Source organism: Neophocaena asiaeorientalis, unplaced genomic scaffold, assembly GCF_003031525.2.
Source record: "Neophocaena asiaeorientalis asiaeorientalis breed wild unplaced genomic scaffold, Neophocaena_asiaeorientalis_V1.1 scaffold388, whole genome shotgun sequence".
NCBI classification, from domain to species: Eukaryota; Metazoa; Chordata; class Mammalia; order Artiodactyla; family Phocoenidae; genus Neophocaena; species Neophocaena asiaeorientalis.
In genome coordinates, this window is record NW_020172738.1 from 4,244,325 (window position 1) to 4,270,607 (window position 26,283).

At 40.9% G+C, this 26,283-nt stretch overlaps 1 protein-coding gene across 1 annotated transcript; it reads left to right on the plus strand.

Annotated features, from left to right (window-relative positions):
* Positions 1-707: 707 nt before the first annotated feature.
* SLC19A3 (solute carrier family 19 member 3) lies at positions 708-25,300 on the plus strand. The gene is made up of 6 exons (XM_024740546.1): positions 708-787; positions 16,545-16,696; positions 19,186-19,999; positions 21,557-21,749; positions 23,047-23,188; positions 24,202-25,300. The coding sequence occupies exons 2-6, from the start codon at positions 16,547-16,549 to the stop codon at positions 24,358-24,360; spliced, it is 1,458 nt and encodes a 485-aa protein (XP_024596314.1). The 5' UTR covers positions 708-787; positions 16,545-16,546; the 3' UTR covers positions 24,361-25,300.
* The last annotated feature ends 983 nt before the right edge of the window (positions 25,301-26,283 follow it).

The following is a 26,283-nucleotide window of genomic DNA, read 5'->3' on the forward strand; positions in this document are numbered from 1 at the left end:
CTGGGGAGACTTTTAATCAATTCCATTCTCACTAGGAGCCTTTAGAAACCAAGCAGTGTTCATCTTTGGAGAGAGTTTTCTATTCCCAGCAACAAATAAAGAGAAAAATTTTTTAAACAAAACTCTATTTTAACCAATGAGATCTTCATAATGCTTTTTTAAAAATCTCTGCTTAATAAAAAGTATTTGATAAATGGACTATTTGTATTAGAAAATTCTCAAAGCTCCAGAAAACCACCACCTCGCCACCGTTAAAAACAGAAACAAAAACAATGGCTATAAACATTGGCTCTGGAACTAGGATATTCTGACAAAAATCCAGGCTTCTCTATTTACCAGTCTTATTTCCTTCAGGCTCACTTTATTTGCAACATGGGAATCATGACTGAGCCTGTCTCATAAATTTTTGGAATAGATGGATTTATACGAAATGACATATTTGTAAGCAGATGATCGACACTGCATTCTGCTCATCTTGCTTTATTTCGTTGGGTATCAACATACTTTCAGTTGGTCTTTTCAGGTACAGAGTTGTTTGCCCGCAGACCGCGGATTCCCGCCTCTAGTTCAAAGGTTCTGGAAGCTTGTAAAGAGCCCACACAAAACTTTGGGGCGGGGCCACCGGCTCCGAGAAGGGCCGGCCACGCCCTTGCCCCGCCTCCGGGGCCGCCCCCGCTGCTACCTTTAGAGCCTGGCTTCATCATACCCGACTGCTGAGGGTGCTGGTCCCGGGGGCTTGATATCCCGGGCTGTGAGCAAGTTGGCGAGCAGAAATCCCCCCCTGTAGGTAAGAATGTCTCCAAGAGGTAAATTAATTGAAGAAATACCTTCATCCCTCGGCCGCCTCGCCACTCCTTCCCCCAGTTTCGGGAGCTTGAGCGGGGCGGGTACCTGCGCTGTAGCAGGAGGGTTCGGACTGGCCTGGGTTACATCCCTGGGCCTTTGGCGGACAGCCAGCTGCTTCCTGCTGCTACTCCCCTTCGGATCCATAGCTCTGCCATCCACAGTGCTGAGATTTGCCCAAGTAGGTTTGGCTAGAATTGCTACTTTCAACCATCTGGAAAAGCAGATTAAATAAAACCTGAATTCTGGTAAAGGGCCAGCATTCCCCATAGTTACATCCATGGTCACAGCTTTTAACTAAAAAGAAATCTTAGCACACTATTCAAAATCCCCATCCAAGAATGTCGTAAAGGTCTTAGTGAGGAAAAGAAAGGGGACTTTAAAGGTACGAGATCCGGGACCCTATTGAGACTACTTTAACTGAAATTTTAAAATAATAACAGTCGTATCTTACAACAATATTTCTGGAAAGGATACCTAATTCATTAAAAACGTGTGACAATTACTTATCAAGTCCATGTTGCTGCCGTAAATATGCAAAAGGCTTGAGCTCGTGGAGCGCTTAAAATTTGAAAAGGGTGAAGGAAATAATGTTTTCTAAAAATACACAGAAGTGTTTTGCCTCTGCAGACAACAGAACATATTGGTGTCTCGTAAGGCAAAATGTATGTCTTCGTTAAGGTACGTGTTTTAAGTAGACCAAAACATAACTTCCAAATACAGACATTCTTCCCTTTATGGAGTTTTTTAAATACTTTTGCTCACTTCTGTGTCTGTGTCACATTTTGGTAATTTTCACAGTACTTTCAACTTTTTTATTATTATTGTATTTGTTATGGTGATCTGTGACTTTTGATGTTACTACCACCACTTGCTGAAGGCTCAGATGATGGTTAGCATTTATGTAGCACTAAAGTATTTTGAGATGCTGTGGCCTTTCCCGTTGCGGAACACAGGCCCCAGACGCGCAGGCTCAGCGGCCACGGCTCACGGGCCCAGCCGCTCCGCGGCAGGTGGGATGTTCCCGAGCCAGGGCATGAACCCGTATCCCCTGCATTGGCAGGCGGGCTCCCAACCACTGCGCCACCAGGGAAGCCCAGCATTAAAGTTTTTTTGTTTTTGTTTTTGTTTTTTTTTTTTGCGGTACGCGGGCCTCTCGCTGCTGTGGCCTCTCCCGTTGCGGAGCACAGGCTCCGGACGCGCAGGCTCAGCTGCCATGGCTCACGGGCCCAGCTGCTCCGCGGCATGTGGGATCTTCCCAGACCAGGGCACGAACCCGTGTCCCCTGCATTGGCAGGCGGGCTCCCAACCACTGCGCCACCAGGGAAGCCCAGCATTTTAAAATCAAGGTATGTACATGGGTTTTTTAGACAACGCTATTGCACACGTAATAGGATATGATATAGTGTACACATAATTTTTATATGCCCTGGGAAACCAAAAAACTCCTGTGAGTCGCTTTATTGCAATATTACCTTTATTGAACCCACTCACGGTAGCTGGGAAGTACGCTTACATGGTTTTTTTTTTTTTTCAAGCTGTCTTAGTGGTAGCTGAAATGGACAAAAATACTAATTTCTTTCAGTCATTATTGGTTATGGGCCAACAGTGGTTTCTCAAGGTTAGGTAATGGTAAATGCAATTCAAGCCTAAGTATTTAAAGATGAATTGATTTGGCTCACTGCCCCTTAGCAGTTTAGGTGAAATTAGCTACTGTGTACCTTTCTGAAATTACTGTCTCTGAACTATGAGGGCCCAGCTGTGTTCATTCTGGTTGGATATGCAAGGCGTGCTTGCATGAGGGAGACGGGAAGGAAGCTGTGTTGAGCACCTCATATGGGCCAAGAACCAGATGGAGCAGTTCCTGAAATAACCTTATGGGGTGGCTGTGATTATCCCCATTTTTTAAAAATTAATTTATTTATTTTTGCTGCGTTGGGTCTTCGTTTCTGTGCGAGGGCTTTCTCTAGTTGCGGCGAGCGGGGGCCACTCTTCATCGCAGAGCGCGGGCCTCTCACTATCGCGGCCTCTCTTGTTGCGGAGCACAGGCTCCAGACGCGCAGGCTCAGTAGTTGTGGCTCACGGGCCTAGTTGCTCCGCGGCATGTGGGATCTTCCCGGACCAGGGCTCAAACCCGTGTCCCCTGCATTGGCAGGCAGATTCTCAACCACTGCACCACCAGGGAAGCCCGATTGTCCCCATTTTTAAGAGGAGGCTGGAAAAAGTTAAATGCCTGCCATGAGCGGGCGGGGCCAGGAGGAACATGGGCTTCAGACTCTAAACCTATGCTCTTTCCACGGGACCACACTGGCTACCGCAAACACAAACCTAGGGGAAAGAATTAAATAAACAAAATATGTACAAAATAGATAACTAATGAGAACGTGCTGTATAGCACAGGGAACTCTGCTTCACTTTGCTGTACAGTAGAAACTACGACAACATTGTAAAACAACTGTATCCCAATAAAAAAAAAATTAAATAAACAAGCGTAATGCTGGGTAGTCTGCAGTGAGATGTCAAAAGATCAAAGCTCATTCGGTAATCTAACAACTAGTCGCAAATCATTTAGATTCAGAAGAATAAATTGGAGGTTATTTGCATGGGCTGGAGGCACAGTGAATACTTAAGTATTAAAAGATACTTTTCAGAAAGAGATAGTTATGACTCTCATACAGATTGAAAAATAAACACATGTTAAAGGTTTTATTAACTCATTAATGAGGAAACTGGTGAGGCTGTTAGAACCAGATCAAAGGAGAATCCAAAGAATTGGTAACATTTATAGATCAGGAATGTTGAAATGGAGGTAAAACTGGTTTTCCATGGAGGTGAGGGGAAGAAGGCTATACCTTCCTTGGACAGCACTCATTTTCACGTCTACAGACAAGAGTTATTTCACATTGCCTCTGAGTTACTACAATTACTGTGCAGAGTTGCAAAATAGCTCAGACAATGCCTAGTTTTTCCTTGAAGCACTTTTTCCCTCCACCTCCACCCCACCCCGTGCCTTTGACTAATTACCACACTGCATTTCAGTGGTTAGATGCGATGGGGTGACTTCGCCAGGGTGATGGTTTGATAGGCATATTCCTCCAGCTGCACCTAAGACCAGATTGATCTAAGCATAGACATACAGAGAATAAACAATCTGGGAGGGGATGATTAATTCCTCAGCATATGTTTCGTGCAAGTAAAAAAGGAGTGCCACATATGATAAAATGGAATTCGAAGGGTACAGTTTAAAGGTCACCTGTATCTACTCTTGCTGTAGTTTTGACCAAAAGCAGAACTATTCGAGCCTGCATACTGAATATCTGGACCTAATTACCTTTTAAAGTTGTGTGGAGTTTGGAAGTTGTGTGTGAGCTTCATTTCAGTGCTGATTCCATGGTTTTGGTTTCACTTTGGTTTGGTTTGGGGGAAGGGGGCTACCTGAAGGATTATGAGTGGGTGGTGGGTGATATAGGACTACTTCATAGTTTCCTTAGATTCTAAGTCACTTCATACAAAATTCTAGAGAGACTAAATTAGATTACTTTAGTAATAGCACTCAGAGGGGAGTGCTTTGTTGTTTTTACCTCCCTAATTATCTGTGTTTTAGAGAGATCTGAATCTCTTTGCCTGTTTTATTCAATGGCATTCTAAAGAGGGTGGCTACGGAACAGGGTGGGTTCCAGAGTATGAAGCCATCAGAAGGGGGGTGAGGTTTGGTGCATACAAAGCCATTGCTTCTGACAGCTCCATTCTGAAGGAGGGCTTGAAACGCCAATGAAAGGAAGGGGCATTGTGACAGGGACTCGAAGCGGCTGGCAGCAGGAAGGAGCCGAAGCTGGATCTCAAGGCAGGAAACCGGACTAGGTTCAGGGCACAGAAGGAGCAGGTAACTCTGATTCTATCTGTACTATTTTGAAGGATGTTATATGTGCCCAGACTTACAAAGTTTGCTGGTCTGTCCTAGATTTGATTTATGGTCACTGTTTCCATTCCAATATTCTAGGACAGACCCAGTTTCAAAGATGATGTTATTTTTTTGGATTAAATAGAGGCCTTGCCCCGATGTAGAATTTGGAAAAACCTTAATTGTTGCACCAATAAGAAAAGTGCAACTTTTGGGGAGTCCTACACAGCAAAATGCTCTGATGGGGGGGAAGCAGGTGTATTTCTTTTAACTGAGGTATAATGTATACACAATATAAAGTATAGATTTTAAGTTTGAGTGTTTATAATTGTATACACCTGTGTAACTATAGCTTATCAAGATATAAGATATTTATCAAGATATTATCAAGATATTTCATCACCCCCAGAAAATTCCCTCATGCCCCTTTACAAACAGTTCCCACCCCACCTGCCCCCAGAGGTGACCACTGTTCTGATTTCTCTCAGTAGTAGAATCATATAAGGGTGTCTTTTTGTGTCTGGATTCTTTTTAGGCAGCATAATACTTGAGATTTATTTTGCCTTATTCCAAGTATCAATGATTCGTTCTTTTTTTTCAAATTATCTTTATTGAGGTATAGTTTACTTGCGTATAATAAAATGTACATAAAATGCAAATGAATGTTGACAAATGTAAGTTTGTAATTGCGCTACAATCAAGACGTAGAGTATTTTCATCACTCCAGAAATTTCCCTTGTATTCCACTGCAGTCAGTCCCTCCCTTATCATCTCCTACCCCAGGCAACCACTGATCCAATTTCTACCACTACAGATTAGTTTTGCTTGTTTTAGGACTTTATATGTATTAATGGAATCATAGTTTTAAGTCTTGATTCTTTGGGACAGCATAATGTTTTCCACATTCAACCAAATTTTTGCAATAGTTCATTCCTTCCTATTGCTGATTAAGTCAGTATTGGTTGCTTAAATATACAGCATTGTTTATTCATTCACCTTTTAACGGACATTTCAGTTGCTTCCCTTTTTTTTCTTTTGCTATTATCAATACTTGAACTTTCTTGTATAGATTGCCAAAAGGTTTTCCGAAGAGTTGGTACCATTTCACATTCTCACAAGCTACGTGTACAAACCCAGTTGCTCTAAATCTTTGTGAACATTTGGCATGCTAGTGTTTTTGTACTTAGACCTTCTAGTGGTTGGGAAGTGCTCTCTGTGGTTTTTCTTTCCAGTTTCTTAATGGTAACTCTTGAAGAGTAAATATGGTTTTTTTGATGAAATTCAATGTATCACTCTTCTTCAAGTTGTGTCCTTGCTGTCACTGCAATGAAATATTTACCAGTCCTTAGGTCACAGAGATACGTTTTCTTCTCGATGGTCCTCTATGATACTAGAGTTTACGAGGTCAAATTCGTTTTTCTGCAGAGAAGTGAGACAGAGATAAGTAAAACGCATTTGAAATACGATGAAGTCACAGCTAAAATGCAGTAGCTTGCTAGAAACCGCTGCAATCACCCTCCAGCCCTGACTTTGCAGAAGAGAACAGTAGCTAAGCGGTTCCCGGGAGTCACTTCCCCGGCCCTTCCTCCAGCACGGCCTTGTCTTGACTTAAGCAGACTGCAGCTCTTTGAGCTGGATGTCTTACTCAAAATCATATTTTCTTCTGTTTTAGTAGGAAGTAGATTAAAAAGCATAATTAGTTGTTATTCTCAATCAGCAAAAAGCGAATGTTTCAGTTTTTGGTGGTTAAATTTTTGATTTGCTTCTAGCTGGTGGAGAAGCTTGGCCTGGCAGTGTTGAAAACCCAAAAGGGGAGCTTGAGCTTTTTGGAAAACGTAACAAATATTGGTTCTACCTCTGTTTTTACAAAAGCTTTGGGCCTTGGGGAGTGAAACCTTTTGCAAATGTCATCTACTTGCCCCACTGCCCAAGCCCTTTGGAATTTAGAGGCTGTGAGATTCATAATTATTTTAAATTATCAATCTCTTGCTCTGGTATTTGAGATAGGTGTTCTGACTACAGTGAAGGTTCTGAAAATTATGCCCACTGGTCGGGTGCTGGTCGTCTTGTCAAGCACCCTCTCCGAGATGAATGGAATGATTAGTAAGGAGGGGTGCATAGGAACTGGGTGGAGACTGAGGCTTCTAGATAGTTTCCTTCAAAATTATTAGCATCTCATTGAGTTCTGGCAGCATCTTCTAAACAAGCATGGAAGAGGATATAATAAAATGAATCCTTTCTGCTGACCCAGTCCCTTATACTCCAGGCCCTCTGTTGTGGGAACCATTGCAAAACCGGTTTGGGGGAAGGTCTTGACCCCTGCCTCAGGGAGCCCCGCCGCTCTGAAAACTTTGGCTCTGGGAGCAGAATTCCATCTTCTGGGAGTGGGTGGGGGGATGTGATCAACTAAGGTCCTTTTTAGCTAGGAAGTCCACCCAGATCTCAGAGCCAGGAAGCCTACTGGTGTGCGTCAATTTCTACAGTTCTTGCTTTTTAATAGCTGCCTGTCCTATGCCACTGGAAATATATATTTAGAAATTTGTGGCCATAAGAATTTTTATGTATATATTCACAGCCTATGGGTTAGGAAATAGGACACTGTCCATGCCTGAAATTTAGATGAAGTCCAAGTTGTCATAGGCCCAATATGGGTCCCTGTGGTATACAGGAATAATACATGAAAATTTTTATGTGCACAAACATGGAAAAGGTTTATTTCACACAATGAGTCTACAAGTTAAGACTAACTGAAGGACATACAGCAAAGTGGAGGGCTCTGGACTCCCTGGTAGAGGAACCAGGAAATGTGCATTCTAGGTTAACCTTGAAACTCACTCAAAATGGGATCCTGGCAACAAAGTCAATATTTTTGTTTGCTTTCCATTAAAAAAAAGTTTTATTTTCCCCATACCATAGAATTATAATGACAAATGAATTTCTTTTGCAGTCAATATAAGAAAAATGGGAGTTTCAGGGATGATATTATAAATTAGGGAAACACTTAGGATTATTCCTAAAGCTATGCACATTCACATAGAAAAGAGTGTTGGCCTGAAACCAGTTGGAAAGATTTAAGGATGTGATTAAAGAACAAAAGAAATGGAAAAAGTCAACAACATAGTAATTATTGGAATAAAAGAGGAGAGGAAAAATTGAACTCTGATACCAAGACACTAAAAACAGTTAAGAGGTTGCATAGAAAAATTTTTCCAAGGCAGATGGAAACAACCAGCCCAATTTGATCATAGTCGAAAGTAAATCTTAATTTTTTTAGGAGATGAAGAAAAGTCTCTGAGCACCTCAAAATGAAGTCAGATTAGAAGGGGATTGTTATATTAAGGTTACTGTCTCTACATACCTTGAAGAAAGAGAAGCAGCAGTAAAAATGTGGGAACTTCTAGGACTAGATCCAAATTAGAGATTGAGAGATGCTGAAGATTTAACAGTAGAATATGAAGGATCCCTGGTGGGATGGCTGTGGATTTCAAAGAAAAAAAATCATTATCCCCCTGCCAGCAAAAAGAGAAAGGAACACATAGATCCCAAAGTAATTTAGGTGGGTCGCTTCCCATCACAAAGGTGTTGGTGGTCTTTGGGGTTCGTTCCAGGTCACATGGGCTGGCTGGTCACCCCAGTGGTGCACATGGCAGTGTACGCCCAGGGCCCGTGTGATGTGCCCCCCATGTGTGCAGATAGCACAGCTGGGTCTGGCCTGCGGGGTAGGAGGCACAGGGAGACTGCAACCTGCCTGGGGCCACCGTGGCTCAGGAGTGAGCAGAGGCTAAAGCTCAGGGCTCACCTGCTCCATCTGCTGTGTCAGCTGGAGTTCACCCTCTGAAGAGTGCTCCAGGGCACCCCAGGCCACCAAGGAAGTCTCTATGGTAGATGTAGCTGCTCCAAGTCTCTGCTGATTCATACAGCCTCTCATGTTACTTGTGCCGTCTTCATTGTAGATTTCGAGTCACGGTAGCCAGATAGGCTGACTTTTGTTTGGAGACTGTCCTTTTTTCTTTTTCTTTTTTCTCCTTTAACCTATCACGGTAGCCAGATAGGCTGACTTTTGTTTGGAGACTGCCGTTTTTTTGTTTTTTTTTTTTCTCCTTTAATCTATTGCCCGCACAGTGTCCTTGTACCTTTTTTACAACAGTGACGGAGCATGTGAGTAATATGTGAGAATTACTGCCACGGGAGCAGCTTTGGAAAGGATTATCTTATTTGGAAAATGCAGAAAGGGGAAAGAAAAACATCTTTCAAAAGTGCCAACTCAGAAAATCAACCTGATTCATGTCCTCAGGTTAGATTCAATGAAGCAAAGGGAAGCTTAGAGTACTCTTTAGAAGGAGGATAATTTTATGGGGTTCAAGTGGAATGATAAGTGGTCAAGTAGCAAAAAACCCAGCCTGTTCCAGAATGGTACATTGCCCTGAAGGCTGTGGTCCTTCCAGATAGAATAGGTGTTCTATGATGATGTAAACAGGTGTGCTTATGAGGGATGTCATTCAATATTTATTCTTTCCTCTGAAACTTCTAACCACTGGCTGTATCCACAGCAGTATAATGTACAGTGTGGTCATATATATATACAGTTGACCCTTGAACAACACGGTTTTGAGTTGCACAGGTCTGCTTATTTACAGACTTTTTTCAATAGTAAATACTCCAGTAGTGCCCAAGCTGGCTGGTTGAATCCGCGGATCCAGAATCATGGATAGGGTGAAACTGCGAACACAGAAGGCTGACTATAAGTTATACTTGGATTTTCAACGGCAAGGAAAGTAGGCACCCCTAACCCCCCCTGGTTCAAGGGTCAACTGTATTGATATATTCCAAACAGAAGTTTTGGAAAACACAGGCATACTCTGGAGTACGCTTTGATATTTAATGTTTTTCTGAAACATTTTTTTTTAATCCTGTTGGCAACCCACTAAAATTTTTTGATACTGACAATCTGAAAAACACTATTTAAAATAAATTTGAATTGGAATTTTGAGGATATAGCCAGGCACTCTCAACACAGTGTAAGAGGAAAGATTACTGAACTTGTAATTAGAAAAACTGAGTCCAAGTTCAGGTTTTAATGTTGGTTAAATGTGAAAACCGGCACAAATCTTATTGCCTCTGGCCCTCAGTTTCCTTATATATAAAACAAGGACAATACCACCTCCTCTATCTACTTCACAAAATTGTCAAAGAAAAATTAAAATAATTTGCAGCCATTGTGGAAGACAGTATAGAGATTCCTTAAAGACTAAAAATAGAGCTACCACATGATCCAGCAATTTCACTCCTGGGTATATATCCGGAAAAAATGAAAACACTAATTCGAAATGACACCTGCATCCCAGTATTCATAGCAGCACTATTTATAACAGCCAAGACATGGAAGCAACCAAAGTATCCAGCAACAGACAATTGGATTAAGAAGATGTGGTATGGGACTTCCCTGGTGGCACAGCGGTTAAGAATCCACCTGCCAATGCAGGGGATACTTGTTCAAGCCCTGGTCCGGGAAGATCTAACATGCCACGGAGCAACTAAGCCTGTGCGCCACAACTACCAAGCCTGCTCTCTAGAGCCTGTGAGCCACATCTAATGAGCCCACGCACCACAACTACTGAAGCCCGCATGCCTAGAGCCCGTGCTCCACAACAAGAGAAGCCACTGCAATGAGAAGCCCACGCACCACAACGAAGAGTAGCCCCCGCTTGCTACAACTAGAGAAAGCCCGTGTGCAGCAACGAAGACCCAATGCAGCCAGAAAGGAAGGAAGGATAAGTTAACGTGTTAAAAAAAAAAAAAAAAGATGTGGTATGTATATACACAATGGAATATTACTCAGAATGAAATACTACCATTTGTAGCTACATGGATGGACCTAGAGAATATTATGCTTAGTGAAATAAATCAGACAGAGAAAGACAAATACTATATAATATCACTTATATGTGGAATCTAAAAAATAATACAAATGAATGTATATATAAAACAGAAGCACACTCGGACGTAGAAAACAAGCTTGTTTTTATCCAAAGAGAGAGGGAAGGCAAAAGGGACAAATTAGGAGTATGGGATTAACAGATACAAACTACTATAGGTAAAACAGATAAGCATCAAGGACCTACCGTATAGCACAGGGAACTGTTTTCAATATCTTGTAATAACCTATGATGGAAAAGAATCTGAAAAAAAAAAAATATATATATATATATATATAAACTGAATCACTTTGTTGTACACCTGAAGCTAACACAATATTGTAAATCAGCTGTACTTCAATGTAAAATTTTAAAATAATTTTCCAAATGTAAAAATTGTAGAAAGAAATTGCATAAGTGATTTGATTATCATAGTCATGGTCATGATGACAGAAAGAGCAGCATCTCCTCAGTAAGATAAAAACAAAAGGTGATAACTAGTACTTCCAAGCATTGTGGGGCCAGTAGCCCCAGGCTTCTCCACTAAGAGAGAGGATTTGGGCGGGACCCAGGTTGTTCGGTTGGAATCCTAGAGCCCATATTGACAGCGCTTTTTGGGGTAGCTGGCAAGGAAATGAGAAGAAAATGTCGAGATGGTGGGCATGGTGCCACGGAAGTAGGAGGCATCTACCCCTCAGGGAAAAGTAAGATAAACTTGGAGCCAACAGACCCAACCCTGAACTCAGATTTAACCCTTTTTAGCTGAGTGGCCATGAGCTCTGGGGAGGTTCAGTTCCCACGTCTGAGAAATTGGGGGCCATATATATATATATAATCTATAATATAGTTGCTTTATATAATTATTTGTCTCTAATCCTTAGAACAATCCTAATTTTATGTAAATTTTATATATATAATATATTGTAAACAGATCTTCCTTGACTTACAAGGGTTAGGGTTAGGCCTCAATAAGCCCATCAGAAGGTGAACATATCCTAAGTCAACAATGCATTTAATGCACCTGACCTACCAAACATCACAGCTTAGCCTCACCTACCTTAAACGTGCTCAGAACATTTACATTAGTCTACAGTTGGGCAAAATCATCTACTACAAAGCCTGTTTTATACTAAAGTATTGAATGTCTCATGTAATGCATGGAATACTGTACTGAAGGTGAAAGGCAGAATGGTTGTCAGGGTCCAGAAAGGTGGTAAGTGTGTCGGTGGTTCACCCTGATCGCCTGGCTGAGTGGAGGCTGCCGCTGCCCAGCATGACGAGAAGGGATGGGTTAGACCACGTGTCACTAGCCTGGGAAAGGATCAAAATTCAGAGTGCAAAGTGCACTGTCTACTGAAGGCATGTCACTTTCGCACCATCATAGAGTCAAAATATCCTAAGTTGAACCATTGATAAGTTGGGCATTACTGTATTATATAATATAGAATTATAATTAATTATATATCATATTATATATAAATATATCGTATTTTATATGTAATATGTAAATATATATAAATATATTTTATATAATATATAAACTCTATATTATACATAACATAAATATATAAATTTTATAATATATAAATTATATTTATATATAATATAAATATATTATAAATATATAATATAATTTGATATAACAAATATATAATAAAATATATTAACATTATATTATAATTTAACATAATATATATAAATGTATAATAAAAAGATGCATACATATTTAAATATATATTAATCGCTGTGGTGACTGAAGGAGCCAGAGCCATGGTGCTTTGTTCAGGGCTGAACACAGACACTGTTGGATCAGCAGTTTAGGTTGGATGGGACAGAACAAGTCACAGACGGAGTGCTGTGTGCGCGTCAAGGGGATAGTGTGTGGGGCAGGATTGGAGAGTCCTATCTGAAACGTCGGAATCCCCTGAGGATTCTTCCACCCGTCCTGGACTCTCCAGGGCCTAGAGGTGCAGCAGAGAATTTGGGGGTAATAGGTGTATGTGTAGGTGTGGGAAAGCTCCCTGGATGGTTTCCACCACCTCCCCCACCACACTGTGGCGTGGAGCTGCTCAGCCCGGTGCATGGATCAGGGAGGAGGGGTTCTTGGGCCTCTGGCATCAGACTCACTCAGCGCCTATGAATGCAGATGCCTAGGCCTCGCTGTGCCTACTGAATCCCACTTTAGGGCTGCAGCCCCGGAAGCCGTATTTTCGCCAAACCCCCGGTGATGACGACGCGAGTAAAGTTCACAGTCGTAGTAACTGGCCAGGGTTGAGAAGGGCTACGCGGTGAGGCAAGTGCTTGACGAGGAGACCCTGGGCAGTGGGTGGGGGGAGGGAGAAGAACAGCCAGATACCAGCAGCCCAGAGTCTCAGAGTCTCCCAGGGGGCAGCAGGCAGCGGGCGGGGACAGGGGCCGTGGCCCTGGAGGCTGAAGAATCACCAGCAGGTGAGACAGGATCTCAGAAAGGGTGTAGGAGCTCCTGCTGCAGCTCAACCAGGAGACTCCAGCTGCTCTACTCAGCCCTCCTCAGTTAAAGGACTCCTGAGCGTGTTCGCTTAGATGCCTTCTCTCATTTTCTCCGGCAGAAAAACTAGCTTTGGAGCATGCGTCTGTTTCTGTGGGAAGGGGCTGGAAAAGGAGGAGAGAAGGAAGCCCAGCATCCTCGGGCCCACGCGTGACCCCCCCACCCAGGTGTTTCTCAGTTCTTTTCAGCTAAACTCAGACACCCTCCCTCGTTTTCTCCTCATTAAGCCCGAATCACTGTGGGGCCTGCCATGTGGAGAGAGCCGAGGGAGGGAAGATGACATGTTTGAGCGGCAGCTCTGTGCCCAGCAAGGCGCCAAGTCCCTTCCAGGTATCAAAGCCCTTGGTACCCACAAAAAGCCCACGCATGCAGGTAGCATTGTTGTCCCACTTTACAGATGAGCAACTGAATGCAAGGTGCTCGTACAGTTGAAAACCTCCTTGGCTTTTACCTGATGCTACTAGGAAGGGCCCTCAGGAAATCCAGACAGAGCTTTCCTGCTTCTCAGAGGTTCATCCCCTTCCTTCTACGAGACTTACTGTGTGGAGAGGTCTTCTAGGCACAGGGATAGAGCAATGACCCAAACAGACAAAAGGCTCTGCCCTCCTGCTTACTTATACTGTCTTTCTCTGCTTGACCTTCCCAACTAAACCCAATGGGGCAGCACTATTAGAACAGTTGTGTCTATGGTCCTGGCACGCTGAACGCACCCCATCTCACCTGATGTCGGAAGCTAAGCAGGGTCGGGCCTGGTTGATATCAATACTTGGATGGGAGGACAGTTGTCAGATGGAAAGACAGATGAGCCAGGGGTCTCTTCTCAGCCCAGGAGCCACGGGCATAGTCCTAGGTCTCTGGGATGCACAGAGAGAACAACGACTTGTGGAGTTAGTGCACAATCCATGGTCAGCAGATGGAAAGAATGTTCTAGATGTAGAGTCAGCCGATGTCACCCCATTAAGACTACCCTTTGAAAGATGGCCAAGCCTCAGTAATTGCCTACCCAGGATAGCCCTTTCTATAAGAACATTACTCACAAACCCTGGTAGCAACTCAGGAAGAAGATAAATCCCGTGCATTCTAGGCTGAGGCAGGAGGTAGAGGACCGTCAAATCCAATACGCTCTTGGCAAGAAGTTCACATTGCTCACATTGTTGTAATCCACTTCCACGTCCATATCCTTCCCCTGATCTCTGCTCAGCCTCATCAAGGGTTTTGTTGACAGAAACAAACTCATTTAACTTAAGAGAGGAACGACGCAGCTGTCTGGGACCACCTTGTGAAAGGGTCGGGTGAGTGGCAGGCCAGTGGTGTAACTCAGCAGGTCCCCCACCTCCTCAGCCCCTAGCAGAGTTCCCACCCCACCTTGCTCTTGTGGAGTGAGCATCGTCTCCCCTCTCTCTGGCCCACTTTCAACCTGTAATTGCCCCTGGAAGCTCTGGGTATTAAGCCATACTCTTCAGCATGAATGTGTTCATAAAATCACTTCCCTCACTGTGGGGAGAGGATGTCATTAGGTTGATAACAGCAGCCAAGGAAGAAGGCCACCAGAATGAGGCCAAGTGGAGCAGGTGACAGGACCCTGGAGCTGGGAGCCAGGAAGACCTGGGTTCAAATCTTGACCATGTGGTTTGAAGTCAGTTGTTGGACATCTTGGATCTCCCATATCCTCACCTGGGAATCTGGGAAATTATTGTGTGTTATAGTTTTTATGAGGATTTAGTTAGATTAGATACAGAAAAGCATCATACAGCAGGTTAGTTTCTTTCCTAGGACTTAGAGAACTTAACCATGCGCAAGACCACCAAAAAATGTGTCCCCTTTACAAAGTAATGCTCGATCCAAAATATGAAGGCATGAGGGTGAGCTTTCCCGTTGCACATTGTAATCCCCATGAAAAAGCAAGATGTTTTCAAACGTGGCCACCGTAAAATAAGGGCTTTGCTGTTCTGGTTTTTCTGTGCAGTGATAAATGAAATCCTCTACTGGAGTTTTTGTCTGAAATGCGAAGTTCAAGCAATTTTATTTCTGGGTTAGGAAAAAACGTATGAACTGAGTATGAACTGTTAATGAGCTACCTGCCCCACTGAGTGGTGTGAAACTCCAGACTTAGAGATGAGATGGGCCCAGTCAAAAAGAAAAGCGGAATAACAGTCTAAGACGTGACACCTTCTATTCCCAGCCCAGAGTTAGCACCAGGATGGAAAAGGGGGGAAATATGGAAAAAATGGCAAGTCAGAGCTTTATCCAGTTTAATTTTTTAACTGAAGAATTATAAATTCTCAGATCATAGACACAAATAACAAAAATAACTTGGAGGTCTATTATGTGTCAAGCAAATTACTAATCAGGGGAGAGCCTGATGGAGGGAAAAGGTGTAAATAAATACATTCAGTGTATTAAGATTTCTGAGTCAGAAGTTTCCGTGCAAAATAAAGTGTGCAGACAGAAGAAGCCTTGAGCAACTCAGTCTCTGTTCTCTTGGTTTTGACCTCCTAGAAGGTCATGTCCAGACAGACCTCGTTTTATTGCACTTGACTTTATTGCCTTTCACAGATACTGCAGTTTTTACAAATTCAAGGTTTTTGGCAACTCTGCCTGGAGCAAATCTATCAACACCACTTTTTCAACAGCATTTGCTCACTTCGTGTCTCTGTGTCACATTTCAGTAATTCTCACAATGTTTCAAACTTTTTCATTTTTATTATGTTTGTCATGGTGACCCCGTGACTAGTGATCTTGGATGTTAACATTGCAAAAAGATTATGAGTCGCTGAAGGCTCAAATGCCGGTTAGCATTTTTTAGCAATAAAGTATTTTTTAATGAAGGTACGCACATAGCTCTGTTAGACATGATGCTGTTTCACACTTAGTAGACTACAGTACAGTGTAAACATAATTTCCATATGCAGTGGGAAACCAAAAAATGTGTGGTATTTGCTTTATTGTAATATTTGCTTTGTTGCAGCGGTCTGGAACCAAACCGGCCGTAACTCTGAGGTATGCCTGTACACCAGTAATTCACTAGCCAATGTTTTACTTACTTTTAAACATCCACTGGCCCATTGTTTACCAATTGTTAGTAGCTACTTATTACCATGTTTATGACGGAGAGCACTAAAGAAGTGGGACTCTTCCCGCAGCAATAATGAGTAAGAAGTTTGTTGGCAAAGGAGGGTTGACTAATTCCCCTAAGGACTATTTGAACGCAGTTATTCATCCCTCACCTTTTCAGGTCAGCTTCAGATGGATGAAACTTTGTCCTTTCATTAAACATTTAGAAATGAGCTTTTCATGACATCCAGGATGCCAGAAAGAATAAACATCAGTTAATTTTGTTTTGTTTCCATTTGATCAGCCATGAGTTGTTTCCAAACTTCAGCGAGCCATTCCTGGATTTATCCCACTGTGATCCTCTGCCTGTTTGGATTCTTCTCCATGATGAGACCCTCAGAACCCTTCCTTATGCCGTATTTATCTGGGCCAGATAAAAACCTGACCAGTGAAGAGGTGAGTTAATATACATACATATCTTGATGTGGTTTAATCTTACAGGACTCAAACAAGGACCTAGAGTGAGGTTTTCATCCAACTGGAAATAAGATTAACACTGACCTCAATGAATCCCATCTTCATAGTATGTGTTATTTTATAGAACTGTTCAAACTACTCTTTCCTCCTCACACTTGCAAAAGTGGGAAACCAAAACACATTGCATGTGTAATAAATATTTTCACTTTTGTAGACTTCTAACATTAGGCTTAATGCATGGGAACATGTCGAGTCTTCATTGATTCTATTATACTAATCCTAATTCTATTACACTAATCCTAAAATAAAATCAATGATGCCAGGCACAGGATCTAGTCCTAATAAACTTTTAGCCTGCTGGGGTATAAGCAGAATCTGTTTAAAAATTGTAGCATTTGTTTAGGACACTAACTCCATTTTGAAAAACTATTTATCAGCAGGTGAGACATTAACAGCTTTATCTCCCAGCTTTATCTTCCCCAGAAGTCCCAATTCTCTTACTCAAAGGATCCACCTCTTTTTTTTTTTTTTTTTTATGACAAGTGCAACAAGAAAGTGCACTGACCCAGTCGGAGAATTACCCTGGGCTGGTTTTATAGTCTCCAGCCATAGCTAAGAAAACACTGTAGAGTGTGTGGCTTCACCTGAAAGGCTCACTGATGCTGCTTTATTTGGTGATAAAGTAGTATGGACGGAAGGGCAGGCTTATTCTACTGTAGTGTAAAATCACTTAGGGGCAACTCTGTTTCAAAGTTTCCCAGATGGAAGCATGTCACTATTAAGACAAAGCTAACAACAGATAGACATCCAGAATCAACCAGTGAGCCCCAGGGGTCTGCTTCCTTGACCACTATGGACCAGCTGGACCTCAAAGGTGCAGCCCAGTTACCTTAGCCTTTCAAATCACTGAACATTCCCCTGTCATTGAAACAGGAACCCACTGAGGTTGCTGGAGAAAGCAGGGGGCACAGAACAAAGTCTAATGCAGCTGACCTGCACCTGTACCCATCACGCCCCAAAGATCAACAACTTCTTCAGTCCTTTCTGTGAATGAACCTTGAGGTGCCATGCATTTCTGACTAAATCCATGAGATGACCCATATTAAACTGAGGCCAGAATTGAGTAAGCAGAGACAAATCAGTAGAATTGGAGGGAAACGGGGTTGGGAACCCAGCAAATTTGGCCAGGAAGGAGATGAAATGCATTGCTTGTTCCCACACCATAATTCTGCAAGATGATTTACCCTGTGCTGTCTTCATATGGGTGTTCATCCAGACTTGCAAGGCTGAGATTTTTGCCATAATGATGAATCACATAAAGGTAAAGGTTGCTGGATTATTCTAACACTGTAGCTGCTTTATCTAGTGTTGTTATCTCTGAACAAGAAGAGAATAGTATTTTTTAATAGCCTGAAAAACCCACAAGTGTCTGTTGAACAATTTTTAACTAGTTTACAGGCACACCTCAGAGATATTGCAGGTTTGGTTCCAGACCGCCGCAATAAAGTGAACATTGCAATAAAGCAATCACACAATTTTTTTTTTTAATTTCCCAGTGCATAAAACAGTTATGGGGCTTCCCTGGTGGCGCAGTGGTTGAGAGTCCGCCTGCCGATGCAGGGGACACGAGTTTGTGCCCCGGTCCAGGAAGATCCCACATGCCGCGGAGCGGCTGGGCCCGTGAGCCATGGCCGCTGAGCCTGCGCGTCCGGAGCCTGTGCTCCGCAACGGGAGAGGCCACAGCAGTGAGAGGCCCGTGTACCGCAAAAAAAAGAAACAGCTATGTTTTCACTCTACTATAGTCTATTAAGTGTGCAATAGCATTATGTCTAAAAAAAGTATATACCTTAATTGAAAAATATTTTATTGCTAAAAAAAGCCAAAACAATTACAATAGTAACATCAAAGATTATTGATCATAGATCACCATAACAAATATAATAATAATGAAAAAGCTTGAAATATTGTAAGAATTACCAAAATGTGACAAAGACATGAAGTGAGCAAATGCTATTGGAAAAATGGTGTCAATAGACTTGCTCAATGCAGATTGCCACAGACCTTTAATCTGTGAAAAACAAAACAAAACAAAACACGATATCTGCAAAGCACAATAAAGCAAAACACAATAAAATGAGGTATGCCTGGGCTCTAGTGTACATACTATTATAAATTTAATATAGCTCAGATTGCACATTAAGCCAATATATTCTTCTACGGAGATGCATGTAAGTATATGAAGTGGGTTTTTTGGTGGGGTGTGGGGAGCTCTCCTTTCTTACTGGGTTCCTTGAAAATCAGTTTTCTATTGTGCTTTCTCATAATACGGAGAATACCCTATTTGATTGGATGCAGACTTTTGTATCGGGCAAGCGACATGTACCTTAGTAATACACGAATCTGAGAAAGGTAACCCTCCTCACTTCCTGGTGCTTCATGGTCACAGGATCCATTTTTCAACTCTGCAGATCACAAATGAGATCTTCCCCGTGTGGACATACTCATATCTGGTGCTGCTGTTCCCGGTGTTTATCCTCACGGATTACGTCCGCTACAAGCCAGTCATCAACCTACAAGGGATCGGCTTCATCATTACCTGGCTGCTGCTCTTGTTTGGCCAAGGAGTGAAGACCATGCAGGTCATAGAGTTCTTCTATGGGATGGTCACTGCCACCGAGGTGGCCTACTATGCCTACATTTACAGCGTGGTCAGCCCAGAGCATTATCAGAAAGTGAGTGGCTACTGCAGGAGTGCCACGCTGGTGGCCTACACGGCGGCCTCAGTGCTGGCCCAACTCTTGGTATCCCTGGCCAACCTATCATACTTTTACCTCAACGTCATAACCTTGGCCTCTGTTTCCATGGCCTTCCTTTTCTCACTTTTCCTACCAATGCCTAAGAAGAGCATGTTTTTTCATGCAAAACCCAGCAAAGAAGCTCCTCCAAAGCCAGCAGGAAAGGATGCTGTCTTAGAGGAACCTCAAAAGGATCATGAACCAGGTGGACAAGAAGTAGTCACTGTTTCAGGGAACTCATATGATGGCCATTGGAGCAGCTCAAAGCCAGAAAGTGTAGCTTTGAGGGTTTTTGTGCAGTGGTTACAAGATTTGAAGGAGTGTTACTCCTCAAAACATCTTTTTTACTGGTCCCTATGGTGGGCTTTTTCCACAGCAGGTTTTAACCAGGTTTTGAACTATGTTCAAGTCCTGTGGGATTACAAGGCACCAGGCCACAGTTCCATAATATATAATGGAGCAGTAGAAGCTATTGCAACCTTTGGAGGTAAGTAAACTTTGATCTTCCTTTGACGGGCTACCCCCCACTAAGTTCATTTCTCCAGTTGCTAAATTCTCCATGGTGGTAAATTAGGTCTGTTCAGAAGACATATTAATCTTTTCCAGGAATAGAAGGCAGTGGGGCACAAAGAGGGGCAGGACATTTCTATTTAATGTGTTGCAGTTACTGGTAACTCAAGAGCTCGGAATTCAGCACCAAGTGATCACATTCTAGTCAGATTCCCAAGATTCCATTTCATCATCAAGAAAAGTATTAATAATGCCCCCTGTTCTTTCAGGATTGTTTTTAATATCAAAGAGAAAATAGACATCTTGTGTATAAAAAAGGTGTTTTTATTATTTTAGAAAATTAACTGAACTTTTAAGACTTCCAAATTATCACTGGAAGGGTTTTTGTTAATAAAGAATTTGATTTAGCTAGTGCCCATCTTTAAGCAATTCCAGGCTCTACACCACAAATTTTCAAAATTAGCTTTCTTATGAGATTTAAATCAGAAGTGGAAGATGTTATGTGAGTCAGGATTCTAATATCAGAGGAAAATCTGCCTTTGAAGTTCCCTCTACAATAAATATTTATATCCTGGTTAATGGAAACTTAAATTCAACTAAGACTTTGAAGGTATTTTTCTAGGAAGTAGGAGATTTCCACACCCTCTTTTACATAAATTTTCAGAAACCTCATGTGGTGTCTGTTTTATTATTGTCTCGCTTTTAGGAGATTTCAGTTTAACTCCTGGAAACCAAGACTGTACTAGAGTTAGTTCACTGAAATTATCACTCCTACATTCCAATTTCTGGGAAGAAAAGTAACTTTATGTCTTTTGCAGTGTGGTTCTTGCCTAGATCACATGTGGAAAAGTTAATCAAATCTCAATAATTTGAAACATAAATATCTCTCACTTTGTTAAAGAGAACTATAATTACTAACTCTAATTACTGTCAATTATTCAATCTCTTAAACTCTGTAAATTGTTCACCCAAAACCTCAAGTAAATTAAGCCAGATCTTGAAGACATTAAGATGGAGATTAGAAGTAAAATTAAGAAAGATTAGTAATAAAGACTAAAACTTACTACCTGATGCAACGTATCTGTTACCTATCACTGAGAAAGACAATAAAGAAAGGCAAATATGAACAGGCTAGGTGTACTGCCAGAGCAGTTGTTTCACCTTTATCTATCCCTGCCCTGAGCATGTTGTATTAAGTGACTGAGTTTATGTATCATTTCTCCCCACTCTGTGGGTGGTTAGGAACCTTTCTAGTCCCTCTGCATAGAACAGTGCTTGGCATGTAGTTGATGCTAATTAAAAGTGTGACAACTAAATGACTGAAAGAATAGAAATTAAAGAGAGTAGCCAAAGGAAAACATGCTTGAGACACGGATAAATCCCCATTTAGGTGGATCACACTATTTTCACGAATTGGGAAAGCAATATGTTTATCTTTCAGAATTACCTGAGACCTGAGTTCTTAAGAGAACATGTTGATGTTTCCCATGGGCAAAGTCAATATGTTGGATCTTCCTTAATGTTTCTTCTTTAGGGGCCCTGGCTTCCTTTGCAGTGGGTTATGTGAAAGTCAACTGGGATCTTCTGGGAGAGTTGGCTCTGGCCATCTTCTCGGTTGTCAACGCAGGCTCTCTATTTCTCATGCATTACACGACCAGCATATGGGCGTGTTATGTAGGCTATTTGTTATTCAAGACTGGCTATATGCTTCTTATCACCATAGCAGTGTAAGTATTACTAAGCATTTCTTCCCAGTCCTAAAACTAAACCATATTCTCTTTTCTGTATTCCTATAATTCTTTTGAGAACTTTGGAAGGATTTTAATCAATTGCAATATTAAATGTTGACTACTTCATATTAAATTAGGCACAATTGAGCCATCTTTTCATTTAATTGCTCACTGAATATTGCTAATATTAATCAGCAAGGGAAACAAGTTCTGTAAGTTCATAAACCAAAGGCAATGATACATGGTCAGGTTGTGATTTTTATTTCAAACAGTTTGCCAATTTGCATGGTGTAATGCAATTTGATTTTGAATGATTAAGTTTGGATTACACCTCTGATTTCACTTGGTTGCTTGAGTAATTCCAGGCATATACTTTTGTATGAAACAAAATATTTTCAGCAAGGTGGATACTGAAAAAAGTAGATGCAAAGATTACAAGAAACTATGAATCCCAGAGATCATTTTTTTAACGATTAAAAACATTTGGTTCTATATATAAGTGCAGAGAAAGCTGACTATAGGATATATGCTTTGGTATTAACCAAAAGAGATAAGAAACATTTGAATTTCAAATCACATGAAAGTAGAGCCAAAAGCTTTATAAAGTTTTGAGTTTTAGTCTGTGAAAAATGCTTGATAAGTGATTGACAAAACACGGAAATGTGGACCCTGAGAAAAGATCATGAAACAAAGGAAAGAGATGAAACTTGAGGCAAGTTCATTTTTTTCACCAAAGGGTATCTGTTTAATGTATCAAACTCATGTGTCTTGAGTTTTTTTTAAGGCGAGTATTTTGTTAAGGTAAGATGACATTGTTTCTTTTCATTTTAAGAATATTCAGAACCGAAAGCCTTTTACCTGCATTCCAAGGAAGAACTATAAATAACATATATCTGCCAGTCTTTCAAAAGTGCTTTGTAATAAGATTTCAATATCTATATAATTATAAAAAACAGGTTTCTTATGAGATTTAAACCAGAAGTGGAAGATGATTCCAATTCCAATTCCAATTCTGGCCTCAGTTTAATATGGGTTATCTCAAAGGAAGAACATTTAGGTTCAATTTCTGGAACCGTTAAATTGGATAGGAAGAATTTTGCCATATTTCCTTTAAGTATATTTTAATTCAGCCTTTAAGTATATATTTTTTCCTTGTTCTGCCTCTTTGTCTATACTGGAGGAGATTTAGACAAAAAGTGCTGTTAACAAGACACTGTTTTCTCTTCATTTTCTTTTAAAGATAAGAATCCCATGTACGTTCTCGTTAAAAATCTTATTCTATGTTGAATGACAGGTTTCAGATCGCAGTTAATCTGAGTGTGGAACGCTACGCCCTGGTGTTTGGAATCAACACCTTCATCGCCCTGGTGATTCAGACTGTTATAACCGTGATCGTAGTAGATCAGGGAGGATTGAGGCTGCCAGTCCACACTCAGGTAAGCTGCAGTACTTCCATTTTCCTATTCACGCAGTTGAGGGGGGATGTAGAATAACCTGGTCATCTCAGAGGGCTTTTTCAACCTTACCACTGGCAGTATTGAATTTCTTGGCTAGGCAAATTTTAAAATAAACCATGCCTTAGGACTTCCCTGGCAGTCCAGTGGTTAAGGCTTCACCTTCCAATGCAGGAGGTGCAGGTTTGATCCCCGGACAGGGAGATAAGAACCCACATGCCTCACGGCCAAAAACCCAAAAGATAAAACAGAAGTAATATTGTAATTCAAAAAAGACTTTAAAAATGGTCCACATAAAAAAAACTTAAATAAAATAAAGTAAAATTAGCCATGCCTTTAACTATCAACTGTAAAACCAAGTAGGTTTTGAGCAGTAATCAGTATAGGTTAGCATTTGCCTTTGGTCCCTAAAACCCTATCAGGTAACACTCTTGCCTTCATGTCCCCCTTATGTCTCCTCCTTCCCCCGTGGTCCAGTACCACAATATACTAAGATGCAACTGGGAAGGGGTGCGTGGCTGCAGAGTTCACTTCCCTTTTAAGTCTCTTAGAGTACTGAGAGACTTAAAATTAGTCCAATTTCACATTTTACATGTGGATCTGAAAAAAAGGGGATAAGGCAGGTAAAAAGTAACCTCAGTGTCGAAAACTCATTCCTGGAGACATTACATATAGCATTGCACTATCCTCCAAACACAGACACGTAAATCAGTGGGATTTAGCGTTTCTTTCACTATTGGTGGCATGTGCTAGAATTTGAATCCAAGCAACCCTGAGTCCAGAGCCCACACTCTCAGTACTGCATTGCTTACCCTTTCATGCCTGGTTCTTCTAAGAGGGGAAAAGAGATCATTGTGCACATCTAAAAGATCCATATTAAGATCCTGATTCTCGGTTACCTCATTATCCAAGTAAATCAACAGCATCACTATGTATTATCAATAACATAGATAGTCATATTTCATGTGTGTCTAATTAACTCTGTTTTTCTCTAGTTTTTAGTTTATGGGAGTTATTTTGCAGTCATTGCTGGCATTTTCCTAATGCGAAGCATATTCATTATCTACTCAACCAAATGCCGAAAGACAGTGCAGAGCTCTGCTACAAGTCAGAATCCATATGGGCCACACCCAGAAGAACCAAAGAACAACTAATGAACAAGGCTCTAACCTCTGTCAACCACTACAAGCCTCTGAGCAAGGACTCTGCTGGTCACAAAGTCACGGAGTGCCATAAATTGACACACTTCACAAGTCTGTATTCCAGTGAAACTTTTCAAAGCCAGGAAAGTTCAGCTTTGGACCAGATATCTACGTACCCAGCTGAACTGGTTGCAGCTGTTCAGGTATACCATCTCAATTAAACAGCCTATGTTGGGGAACCCCAGTGAATAACAATGACTGGAAAATTCTGGTTTTGATTGCTTGCAAGGATGTGCAAGTGGCATGGAAACAAACCATGAGAAAACTCCAACCATCCTAGAGTTTGATATTCCTCATTTGTGAGCAGAAATACTAACTGAAGTGACCCTCTTGCTTGGCTTAGATATTTGTTTTATTTTACCCAAAACAGGCAACACAATGGATATTTTTTGTCACATGAGCCATTGTCCTTCTTCTTCCATTAAGTATATTTCTTTAAAACTTACAGTTCCTTGAGAGAATTACAGGGCTTGGTCCCATTTCTAAGGAATCCTTTTCTCTCCTGATAACACAGTATTATTCAAAAGCTATTATTTGATAATATCACCACTTAATTTTTTAATCATTACTCCTCACTTTGTGCTCTTCTGAGCTTTGTCGTTGAAACTCTACCTCAGGAATAACTCCAGACACTCCTGTGTGGCCACAGAATGACATTCATGCCAATTCCCAGTGGCCCCAGGAGAGACAATGAGCTTTCTTCTATCATGACCCCAGACAAATGTTTTAATGTCGTGTCAGTGTGATGTCTGCCTAAAACAGAAAAACTTAAGTAGAAATTTTCAGGGATTTCTAGAAATATTCATAAATAAGGAAACACTGATGGGGGGGAAAACACCTAATTTTTAGATGACACAGATTGTGCTAAATAAAATTAATTGGTGCAAAAATATTAAAGAGCCTTTCTGATTTTTTGGCGAATTGTGCTGAAAATTGGCTGAGTTTATCTGTCATTTGAAACTTCAACAAAAATTTCATTGAATATTCTGCCACTGGGAATAATGAATGCTGATTCAAGATTTGTGTTTCAAATAGACTTTTCTCCAAATCTCAAAATTCAATCTCTGGACAAAAAATTAAAATTCAGTCCAAAAACCAATACAGTGGAGAAAACTAATAACTAATTACATCAAAAGCAAGAAAAGAATGACTACTGTTATCCTTCTTGGTTATTGTCCTGAAGATATTAGCCAACACAGTTAGACAAGAAAAAAAAATGAAAAATCAAAAGTTGGAAAGGAAGAGGCAAAACCATCACAATTCCAGAGGCTACAAGTATGCACCCAAGGGTCTCAACTAAAAACTGAGTTAGTAATATAGAAAGTAAGTAAATAGAAATCAAAAGTTTTCATGATACAACAACCATTTAGAAGATATATGGGAGTAAAAGACCACATTTATAATAGAATAAAAATAAAATACCTAAGATTACATTTAATCTATTTACTCATTTAATAAATGTGTAAGACATATATAAATGTGCCTGAAAACACTTTTGGAGATTATGAAATAACACCTAAACATATGGAAAAGCCTACCTTGTTCTTGGTTAGGAAGAAAAAAATATATAAAGACATCAGGCTTCTTAAATAAATTTATAAGTTAAATCCTATCCCAGAGGAAAAAAATGTATTTTTTTAACTAGTAAAGGTGATTCTAACTTTATTTGGAAATTAACAAAGAAGAATGAGGAAAATGTTTTTTAAGTGGAAAAATGAGATTAAATTATTTGCAAGGAATAAAATCCTACTCTAAATGCTTAATTACAGTAACATAATCAGCATGAAGAGACAGTCCAATGCAACAGAGTAGGAAGTTCTGAAATAGTCCCTAATTCATATGGTATTTTAGACTATGATAAAGATAGCATTTCAT

Excerpts from the sequence above, each read along its gene's own strand:
- SLC19A3 (XM_024740546.1), top strand. The coding sequence starts at position 16,547 with ATGAGTTGTTTCCAAACTTCAGCGAGCCATTCCTGGATTTATCCCACT. Across the intron at positions 20,000-21,556 it reads AGCTATTGCAACCTTTGGAG|GGGCCCTGGCTTCCTTTGCA; the intron begins GTAAGTAAACTT and ends TTTCTTCTTTAG. Across the intron at positions 23,189-24,201 it reads GGCTGCCAGTCCACACTCAG|TTTTTAGTTTATGGGAGTTA; the intron begins GTAAGCTGCAGT and ends GTTTTTCTCTAG.